Here is a 12095-nt window from a genome sequence, read left to right as displayed (position 1 = left end):
CTCCAGTGTTTCTAAATATTGTTAAAATTATTAGTCGTGGTGTCTAAAACAATCACTCTATATCTGTACCTGCTATAACATAGTATTTCTACAGACTACTCAAATGCTGCTTACAAAAATAGAAAATGCTTCTCTCTCCAAACACACATATACAATAGTGAGTATCTAATTTCTTTGAAAAAGAAAAATCAAAATGAAAGTGATAAAATCTCTACATTATGCACTAAAAATTGTCTATCAGCACATAACTTCAAATTTTGCAAAGTTCTAGTACTTGGTGTTTTGGAAACTCTTAATGAAAACTTAGAATTATTTTGATATGAAAGTTAGAGAAATATTTTGCTACATAAATGCATATTAATAAAATAACTTTCAGGTATTGCTTACAGAATTTCTTTCATGCAGGACCTATTCTGGAAGATCAGAGCACAGTATTTAAGCTATCACTGTACTCAGTGTTGTTTTTAAAGATGGTAACTCTATGTCTAGCAGTATGTGGAGCTTGTGAAAAATAAAAACCAATAAAATTGTGTGCACCATGCAAAAATGATGCAGAAAGACTCAAATACCTTACCACTACTTCAATGAGAAAATAAAATCTTCCTGTGAAAACACACAGTTGGTTACCAGGTTAAATGCCTGCTTTTTAAATGAAGGTAATGACATTTAGAAAGTTCTGCGTACAATCTAATTAAAATGGTATGGCAAATAAGATTTTATATTGTAAAGGAAAATATGCTCAGTAGTTTCCTAATGTAACGATATAAGTTACGTTTATTATTACAATATTAATTCGCTCAAAGAACAAGGACATGAAAATAAAGAAGGCACAAGTCTACAGAGAAATCAGTAAAGGAAGTTAAAAAGACAGTCACAGATTGATGGGAACTCCATCCTCTTTGCTTCTAATAGCTGAAATTTGGAAATTACAAAGGCGAACTACTGCTAGGCATAAGTCTTGGGATGATTCCAATAAATTTAAAATTTGATGAGCAAATGGCAGAGGAACATAGTATCTGTTTTGAAGCACTGTGACAAAAACAATAATTAAAAAATATATGAGATTTCCAATAAAAAACTTGATGACAACTTATAGAATACCTATCAAGTATAAAAATTAAAAAAAATCAACACAGGCATAAAAAGACCACGTCTAAAAGTTCTCTGCAGGCTAGACAACCTACAGATGCACATATAAAAGTCATTCTGATACATGGAAAAAAAGATAGATGTTTGAAAATTTTGGTGCTTGTAATTCAGGAGGAAAACCAAATTTTGTTAAGAGGAACAAAGAACATCTTTCACAGTTTAAGGATTCATGTAACATAATTGGCATAGATAGCGCTGGCTTTTTTTCAGTGATTTCTAACACAGAATTTAATTGAAAATGTTTTCCTTTTTCAAGACATTTTGTTCCAAAGCTCTAAATTACGGTAGGGAAAAGAAGGCAATTGAGTGATTTCGAGTTGAACAGAATCATATAATCCAAAACATTGTAACACCATATCTCATGTAGCAAAACAAGAAACTAAGGCTTCAGTCCTCACATAAAGAAAAAAGTGATATATAATTGGTTCAATGCTCCAAAATGTGGGACACTTCCACATGACATGCCTAAATGCTGGAACTCATGTCACAGACTAGTGCCAATAGGATTAAAACTGCTAATAAGAACAACAGATTAACTGGTGTTAACATTGGAGGAAAAAAAATAATATTAATGTTATTTAGCACACTGCAAGTTTAAACCAATGTTATTTGCCCAGTTCTCAATCATTCTCTTTTCCTTTGTGATTCTGCCTTAAAAATGATGGGGGTGAAGGGGAGGAGGCTACTGTTTTTGCCAAAACATCCAGCTTGTAACTGTGCATAAATGGAAGCAGAAGACTCAAAGCTAGAAAGAGAAGACAAACTAGGAGCCTGTTGGGTTTACCTTTGTTTTTGTTTTTGTTTTTTAAGTTTGTGTAGGATTTTGCAACATGTTTCTAAAATAATAAAGCCAATCATCAGTATTTGCCAGTACTTGTAGGTGTCCCAGATTTGGGGGAAGATTTTGTTGAACTGGACTTTTAGAAGAGGCACCGTTCTTCTAAATGTCATACCCCAACAGCAGCACTGTTAAACTCTTAAAAGACTGTATAAGACTGTATAAAAATACATTACCCTTTAAGACCTGTGGTCAATCTCAGTAAAATCAATGTATTTTTAGTGTGCAACGTAATATGGAAAAAAAAATAAAAATTAGAAAGATTATTCCAGTAGAATTAACAGTGAAAATTAAGTCATGAGAAGGTTGATCATGTAAAAGCCAAAATCACTACACAGTAACACCAATAGCCAGCTACCAAAACATGAGATGGGATGAGCAGAGTTCTGTCTTTCATCACTTCATTGTCCAAGTTTCATATTTTTTGTTGTTGTAGTTGTTGTTTTTAATTATATTTAAAGTCTTGCCTTGTATATGCACTCAAAATCACTTCAGAGATTCAAATTTGCTTTAAGATTTTTGTGTATGAATTTTAAGCTTTGAAGAAGTATATGTGTAAAGACTAGAAGTAAACTATCTACAATATAAAAACTGTAGAGAAGCCTTTAATTTGTAGTACATAATACACCTTTGTACACTGCTATGGAAGTAAATGGTCATGTTTCAGAAAAGCAGTAATAGTGAGATGCACACTTCAACATCACAAATAAAAGCCATAACAATTATTGGAGGAAGAAATCTGATATATTTACTCGAAATGAAGCACTTAAGAGTTTTATTAGATGTCACCAGTGAACAAGACTTTCAAGCGGTCCCCCTGTTTTTTATTTTTTTTATTTTTATTTTTTGTTATTTTTTTAATGCATATCTCTTAATTATTTAGTTCTCCACTAGCATTTAAAACCCTAATGTAGTTTTCTCATTTTGCCTGTAGGAGGAGTGTTAGGCAACTAATAAGCACTTCAGTATTTGGATATTAGCAAAATAACGTTATTTTTAAAGATAAGCAATTAAACATTTATCTAGCTAAAAACAGAAGCTTCTTTTCAGAATTTAAAAGAAAAATAATCCAAAATAAACTTTAAATTGTTTTTCTTCAAATAGGAAAAAGCTTTTAAAATTCACTAACAGCGATAATCATAGCTAAATTCTATGAATTAATCTTTAAAACTGTTGGCGCATATTTGATATATTACACTTTAGGATTTCAGATGACATTACATAGCTAAAAATGTAATCTTACACAAGTTAATGATAAATCTGCCTTTAGCTGAGTTTTACAAACAAGGTTATGTTCACAGCAAAAATAAAAGAAACACTAACCAGTAGTAAGGAATTTTTTTAAAGGGTAATTTTATTTAAATAGTTGTTTAAAACAGCTAAGTAATAGTTAATTTAAAACATGACATAGTTATCTCTTACTAAAATCTGCATGATAATATATTTATTTATTTATTTATTTTTAAATTGTGACCAAGCAACATTATGCTCAATTTCTAAGAAGACAGCATTATTAATAATTTGTTTATGCTACTTTGTCTTGCAGGTGAAAAATGCATCTGTGAGAATTAAAACTCACATAAAGCTTTTAATATTCCTTTCTCAGTTAAGAGAAGTTAAGAAAAAATCACTACATAATTCTAACAGATTGAATTCTTTTTCACACTTTTTGTGTCTTTAATCTTCATTTGATTTTACTTTAAATTGTGGGCTAAATAATTTAAAAATATATAGAAACAGGTAATAAAATTAGCAAGACAAATCTCATACAAACACGTATCGCGTTATTATATTCTTATACCTAAATCAGATTTTCTCAGAGTGCTTTCTGGCATGTAGCCTAAACTAGTCATGATTTCACAAGAAGTTTAGACAATAACTACAAGACAAACCCCATCTCTTTAATCTGGAACCAATTATTTTTGCAAACTAAGTACAACAGACACAGGAAAAATACATTTTGATATTAAAATGTCTTGCAAGAGAGTTTACACTTCACATGGATATGAAATGTGTAACCAAAGAACAGCAGTGTATTAAAGGGAATTATAATGCTATTAATATAAAATTATTTGGAACAGGAAATACTAATACCATTTCTCTGTATGCTTGGAAATTTGGGGAGACGACATTTGATGCAACTTAAGTAACTTTCAGTCATTTCACAGAACGGGGCAGAAATAATAACAAGATCATTACTGTTTTACTGCACTAAGAAATCTGTTGTTTGCCTGCTCAGTTTCTTACAGAAAGCCAATGAAATAAAATAGCCAAAGGGCAAATTCAATGAAAGCCAGAAGGACATAAAGCAGAAGTCTGGCAGAAGTTTGAGCTTTAAATCCAAGCCTGATATCAAGAACCTATTAGTGAGCAGAAGGTAGCATCACTACAACATTAAACTTGTACCTTCATGTTCTCCAGACAGCAAGTCATGCCCGCCAGCCTGGTGAGAACGACCCTTGCCATCCCATTAATCACTTAGGCTTACAGGTTATCCCTGAAACTGAGTCAGACCCTAGAAATAGCATGTTCTTCCAATCAGCCCCACTCCCATGACCAATAGATCTTCTAGGAAGAGAGGTAATATTTTAAGACGTGTCTGTCAGAATGCAGGAAAAAATCTCAGCAAACGTAGGCAAGACCATTAGACATTAAATGCTTGTTTCCTTTTATTCAATGTTTGGTTTAAAAGTATGAAAGATATATTACTGGTATTGATGGCTATAGGGGAGGAAAGCTATTCAATGAAGAACAGAATTACTAGAACATTTTTTTCATGAAAAAATACATTGCATTGTACAACTACATTAAATAAATTATAAATATAAATTCAATACTTGCAGACAAAGTTAATAAAGATTCAAATTATCTTTCATGCTTAAGTACTTGTTTCACACGAGATTAAACTATGCTTTTGAAGCAACTTACCTGTGACATCAGTTTTGACGTCAGCAAGCTTAAAAAGTGGTGCAACTTTTTCATAATAAACATGAGTGGCTTCTCGTTTGTGGCTGCTTGGATTAACAAATACTTTTAAGGATTTTGGTCTATTTTGAAAGCCTAAAAAGAAAACACAAAACATTTCATATTGCACACAGCTATTCATACAGCTTAACTGCATTTTTAATATTAGAACCAATATAATACTTAAACAGGACATGTGAATTAGAGTATTAAAATGAACCAGAAAAAAAAAAAAAAGTATATGTCATAACCTAGTAAAACCCTGAAACAGGAGCATGTTGAATGTGGAGAAGCTAAAAGACAAGTGGCAAAAAATATCAAAACATGTTGTCTTTGGAATTTAAGGTGAAACATTGCCAGCAGGCATAATGACAGTAACATCCAACAGAATTGACAGCACAATTCACTACTTTTGTTTTCTGGGATTACAAATCAAGCAACACAAAGGAAATTTCCTCATCTTGAAAGAGGTGAGAAGAAATGCAAAGAAACAGATTACTTGGCAATACCATTTGGAAATCTAGTAATTATTGTTCATTTTATTTTATTTTATTATTTTGGGGGGGGGGGGGGGGGGGGGTAGGGATTTGTAAACATTTTTATATAAACACTACTTTTCAGGTTCCCATTTCTAGAATTCCTGTGGTTGCTGTTACTGAGTGAGGATGGTTTACCACAAAAAGCAAATGATGGTGCAAAATACTACCTGAGTTTTGCTAGTTACTTACAATAAATGATTGAACAATTTTATATTCAATTAATTCATTTATAAATTCTCAATTTACTTTTAGTTTTAGGTTAGATTACCACTTGTTTAGCCAAATGAAAGCTAGGTCTGATAAAGTATACTGCTTTCAACATTCAGGAAGAAAATTAGCAATAGGCCTCAACTCCAAAAGGAACCAAGAGTGAAAAATTTTTCCTGCCCCATATAGAGTATTACTTCAAACTATACGGCCACACAAACCTTAGAAGTGTTGGCTGGGACTTCCTGAAGTTGTTTCCCCACTTCCTGTACCTCAAAAACTGAACAGGAGTAAATCTTCTGAGAAATTATAACTAAATACTGTTTTTAGCATCAAAGGAAAAGTACTCCTTAAGATCAAAATATAATGATTATAAGAGTCCCATAAATTATTCTTTCACTCATTTAAACACATCAAAGAATCTGCAAATGAAAATTAGCACTTTATCCAATTTGTGCTAGTAAATTTTAGACGATTTCTTAAAGATACTGAAAGAAATTTAATGTGGCAATGTACTCCCAATGCATTGTTAATGCCTGATGAATCCTGAATGTCTTCAGCAGGAGGCCTGAGTACCTACACAAAGAAGTACATCCTCAGGAAACATGCCATATTGTGCACATGAAATAAAACACCACTTAAGTAGAGATAGGTTCCCCATTTATGCCAAACCACATAATATATTAAACACTTTCAACACTATGAGTTTGTTGCTAACCATCACTGATTTTCAGTTCGAAATCACTGGCTGCTTTGTTTCTCTCCAAGAAGTACAAAATCCATGATAAAGAAAAAGACAAGGCAGTAACTTTTCAATCTTCTTAGTTACAGAATTTCCCTCCCTCTCATATTTAAGTGATATTAGCAGAAGACACACAGACTGTTTAAGAGTAAGGCAACAACACTTTTCCCCTATAAATGGTATGCTGATGAGTTCTCTCTGATGTACCACCACTGCTAACTTGAAAAAACCCTAAGATGAAAAAGTTTCATTTTTCAATGCCTGCTGGTAAGTTTTTATAAAAAAACATTTTGAGTATATGAAGCAGTATCTTGTATCGCCAAAAAAGCAAAGCATCATCATACAAAGGTGACAAATACGATCATGAAAGGACACAAGCAAAGGTGCATTCCAAAGGCTCTTGATGGAAGACCAAATCTGTACTCATTTCTTTTTCATTTCACCAGTGGCATTTGAGCAGAGAGATGGTACACTACTCATGTGGTTTCATGCCAAACGATTGCCAACAGACATGAATGGATAATCTTGACAAAAATTATTAGTTATCATTCACAGAGTGCAATGATCATGTAACAAACAACTGGATGTAATGAAAGAAAATCCAACCCTAATCAAAGACAAGATTTTCACACAATATAGTATGAAACACATAATATATAGTGAAAGCTCTTAAGTATTTTTAAATAATAATCATCTTTTAACTTTCTTTAAACAACACTGTGAATGAATTGATCTTATTTACTAGAGCCTGCAACTGATTTCAGTCTGTCAGCCTTTTGGTGCTGTCCTAACTGGTATTCTGTTATTGTTTTCTGTAGCTGCTCCATTTGAAATTAACCTGCAGCCTAAAGCAGGAAGGCCAACTGTTCCTCTAGTACTAACAAATGTGCTAATATGCACTAGTTTAAACTTGATCTATCAAGTGAATCAGTGAACCATGAAGGGTGGTGGGTCAATCAGGGTGTTCTGAAAACAAAGGCTCGGAGGGCAGCAGAGACGCTATGCTCAGACATACATCTGTGCTGCTTTCAGTTCTTAGTTTTATGAAAATGGGTTTATGTTACAAAAGTTAAGAGCTTGGAATCACATTGTTATTACATGCATTTATAAATACTTTATACAGCAGTAGCAATATTATACATGAGGAAAACTAATAATATGAAACATTTGTTAATGTAACTATGGAGACACCACTGTTAATATTAACTAAGCAAAGTTAATGTTTAACATTAATGGTTTAATTAAAACTTCATGCATGAAGTTTCAGACATTCGTATCAAATCCCAGAACAAGAGAGATACTACAGAATGGTACATAAAAATAAAATGTACTTCATGTACTTTTACTTACTTCATCATTTATTCTTAACAGTATTGTCTTCTGTTAACTTACAGAGATTTTAAGTGAAACTCTTTCAAATCAACACTGTTAACAAGAATAAGACTCAACACAGCTAAAGAAATTAAAAACAAAAACAAACAAACAAAAAAGAATAGGTAAGCATTGCTAATTGTCCCTTTTCTCCCATTTCCAGGGGTGTTTTAACCCTTTAAGTAGCCCTGGGCATTTGCATGCAGAGAGGATTCCAAATCAAGCAGTGAATTCTACTTACACAGTATGTCTACAGCACATGCCCATAAGCCCAGCACAGAAAGATGCAATGTATAAATGGAAATCACTGTGAGTCAGGTGCACAATAGGTCTGACATACAACACCAGACTAGAAACAAATGTCTAAGCTGCCATTTGGGGCTTTCCAAGAGCCAATGCAGAATCTGGGCTCCAAAGGTGCATGCCTAAAGGTAGAAGCAGTCATTTTACAACAGTTTAACAAATAAGCAATGATCAAAAAACGGGTCAAAGTTTTCTTGAACATCATATCATTGAGCAAGCTCTTAATATCTCACAGGCGTGCGTCTAGACAACAGCACTTATATGTAGAAAATAAGAAATTTTTTTTAGAAGTGGGAAGACAGTAGAACGCTTTTTACCCTGTAACACACACACACAGAAATGATGAATGCTTAAAAAAAATAATAAAAGAAGGTAATCAAATAGAAATTGTATTTATTTTCAGTTGTCAGAGATGCGCCTTTTAGTAACATTTAGCCATTCTGACAAATGAAAATACGTATTTACTGACAGCTGTACCTAAGCATACAGACACTCTACTTCGGTAGATCACCTGCTTTTAATTTGCTCCATCCTAGAGGCAATAAAAATCCTTCAGGTAAATAGTTCAGCAGTTAATGAAAACTTACTTTCTGACAAGACACATTAGGAAAAAGAAATACAGTTCAATTTTGACTATTTTAGAAGGATGGACTTTTAATTTTGTGTTGCAGTCTGTAAGGATATATCCTTAAATATAAGGATATAGCAGGATTATATAGCAGAGCTTATCTATAAGCAGAGATATATCAATGCAATGCACCTTTTGAGACTTTAATTACTGAAGAAAGAACAGAACTTGATCTGTTGTATGCTACTGGGGCCTTCCTGCCAATGTTTGGCACATTTTAAATTAGAATAAAAAATTTTCCCTGAATTATATTGTTAGTATATCAACACTGTTTGAATTAATGATAATGTCTCTCTGCCACACTCAGTGTAGAAATGTTGCTGTCAATTTGCTGATTTTCTGAAAAAGGCAGAAAGGCAGTTTGAATACCTACTCAGTCTTCAAAATCTAATAGTGTGAAAAACTACTTTTACTACAGTTGCAGAACTCAGAACAATGTACACTTTAGTAAACAGTATTGTGGGGTTTGCATTTGGATATTTTTCCCAACACACTCTGAGTCCTGATTATTCCTGAAGTAAAAGTAAAGGAGAAAAATGTACTGAGTAGACATCCAGAAAAAGCGGCACGAGGTTTGACTTCTGAAGAAAGATGAAAGCTGAAGGAAGAACCAGAAAGAGCAACATGGCACAGAATGCTTTTTTCAGGTTCAGGTGGCTTGCAATTACAAAGCTATAAAACAGAGACTGCACCTCGAAGTCAAGGCAACCTGAGCAAGAGATACTGCCTCTTTTTTTCTGTGAACATATGGTATCACTGCTCCTGATGGATGGAGGGTAATCTGGGAACAAAACAGACATTTGCTCCGTATGCAAATGTCCTTGCCTTTATGGGTAGCTAGAGATCTGCAAGAATCTTGGCACTTCTGCAGATTTAGATATTTACTGATAAAGCCTTTCAAGAGGGGCAAGGGGGGACACTTTTTAATATACAATTTTGTTTGGAAAATCCAAAGCATATTGGAAGTAGTGTATGTATGCACACTTAATGAACATTATTTCGTTTTCTCTATTTCTGCTTAACTTTAATAGAAGAACGCTATAAATCTCTACTGGAAGTGCTGTTACAAACAGTACAGATGTGTAAAATTTGAATTCTGTAATCAGGCTCAGTATTAACAATTCGGCTGAAGTTTTAATAATCTGTTATAAGAAGGATTGTTTTTCTTCTCTAATGAAGAAACTCATTTGCTATAGTCAATAAACAGACACAATTTTGAGATAAATCAGAGAGTTTGGTTTGTGTTTTGTTGTTGTTTTTTGTTTTAAATCACAAGTGTACTATATTCTGTGTCTTCCCAAAATTCATAGCATTAAATTACAGTGAAAGGCTTTGGCTTGTTTTTGTTTTGGGTTGCTGTTTCCCCCCTACACACACACCCTAAAAAGTCAATATTAATTTCTTAAATTTGATGCAACTTACATGAAAAATACAACTTTAATGGGTTAAGAAAGCATCCTGAAATTATTATAGCATACAGAAAAATATTTTTAAATAAAGAACTGCCTCTCATCACTAACTAGTATCAATACACTAGTATCAAATTATACAGTAAGAGTTCTACAGAGCCTTAAGAGCCCTTTCACCTGTGATATTATGAGGAGGAAGCCTCTCCCATTAGCCTCTACGAGTCTGTGGGTCTCAAGCGGGAGTTCCTAAACAGGTTCTGGGCAGTCTCTGAAGAGTCTCCTGTGCTGCAACAACTCCAGTACCATTACATGTGCAGCAATTCCAAGTGAAAGCACCAACATTGTATTTTGTTTAAGAAACAGATTTCTCAAAAGACTCTTCAGTCAGAAAGCAATCGGCTACTTATTTTCAGTGTTTGAACACTTCCAAAATATAGCATCAGCTTATTTTTTTAAACATGCTTTAGTCATTGTCACTTTGTTAAATTTTATACTTCACCACGTCAAACTTTGGTAGTGTACAGCATTTTCCAACAACATTATTCATACGTTTGTGTTTTAATTTCTACAGGCAAAATATTTTTTCTAAGAATCATTCAACCTTATGCATCACCAATAGAAAAAAGTCTGAAATAATAACAACCCCGATTAAGTGCTTACCATTCAAAATTTCCTTTAGATGTCTAAACCATGAATTACAGTGATCTTCACTTAAGTTGTTTAAATGGACAGCACAGTCCGTTAGTTTATTTTCTTCTTTATGCAAGCATTTAAAAATAGTGATACCCAATAAAGTACCACCTTTTTTCTGTCCCACAAAACGACGGCGTTTTAGTTTGACTGAAAATACATCCTTCATCTCAATAATCTCCTCTTCATCCTGTAGAACCGTACTGGAATCACCTGTAAGGAGGAAAAAAAAGTTACCAACTAAGAGTAATATCTGATCAAAATAAGCAAACAAAAAACAATACTGTTATGGCCTCACCTCTAGTTTCACTTGTTGCATCTGCTCATGCCTATACTGAAACTTATTGCGTATCACATGCGTCAATCTCTGATCTCATATTTTACCAACTCTATTATTTAGGTACCCTGCTATACAAATAGCACAATCTCAAAGTGGCTATAGTATCCCTTTTTAATTCAAACAACTAAAACAAATTTGAGGCTCTAAAAAAGTGACACCTCCCCAACTTTTGTGTTGCTATTGAAGTCACAAGGCAAATTTTTCATTCTCTTCTTCAGAATCACCTCTCTCAGAAATCAGAAAGTGCAATAGGACCCAAGCTGACTATACAAATATAGCTAATTATATATATATTTAATTTATTTTTCCAATTGATACTACAGCTGCCCTTTGGGTTTAGACTAGAAAGAGATCAGAAAACGGCTGTGCAAAACCAGAAAAATACACCAAACGCACATCACCCATTTCATCTTTCATTTTCAAGTTACACGTTTGATTTTAATTTAGAAGACAAGAAAAACAGTTTCAAAAGTGCTTGTGACAGTTCAAAACCCTCAGCCCCAGAGAGAGTTATGTCAGGCTGGAACATGAAATGAAGGCTTTCTTGTATTGGGGTTGACATACACACAGATCCCTGGGTTGCTGACGGTGTCATGCACTAGTTGCAAATGCCTTTTGGAGGTGTAATAATTAAGCCACTGTGGTATAGGCTTATTCTGTTCCTTTTCTGCTCTCTTAAGCTGTAAAACACCCAATTCCTCAAAACCAAACCCATTCAAATACACAGACTGAAGGAAAAAAGTCAACATTCTTATAGGAGTCAGATATTCTGAACAGGAAAAGCAAACTTTCTTTGCTATGTGTTTACAGCAGATGCAATGTGATATAGAGACCAATAAAGAGCCCCTTGCAGCCCAAGGCACCAAACCAGAGAGCTGGATTCTTACCAACTCTACATCACTCCTCTAAAACACC

General features: G+C 33.6%; 1 protein-coding gene across 3 annotated transcripts in view; it reads right to left on the bottom strand.

Annotated features, from left to right (window-relative positions):
* CERKL (CERK like autophagy regulator) overlaps positions 1 to 12095 on the bottom strand; it is a gene marked incomplete at its 5' end in the record, with an annotated part of 57086 nt that overhangs the window by 18996 nt on the left and 25995 nt on the right. For all 3 annotated transcript variants that reach the window (XM_084524843.1, XM_084524841.1, XM_084524842.1), the window contains 2 exons: positions 4916 to 5047; positions 10811 to 11053. In XM_084524843.1, the coding sequence (XP_084380969.1) occupies positions 4916 to 5047; positions 10811 to 11009 (331 nt within the window). The remainder of the gene's footprint in view (positions 1 to 4915; positions 5048 to 10810; positions 11054 to 12095) is intronic.

This window comes from Aythya ferina, assembly GCF_964211825.1.
Source record: "Aythya ferina genome assembly, chromosome: 6".
NCBI classification, from domain to species: Eukaryota; Metazoa; Chordata; class Aves; order Anseriformes; family Anatidae; genus Aythya; species Aythya ferina.
The sequence above is the reverse complement of the archived record's forward strand: the minus strand, read 5'-3'. Positions and strand labels throughout refer to the sequence as shown.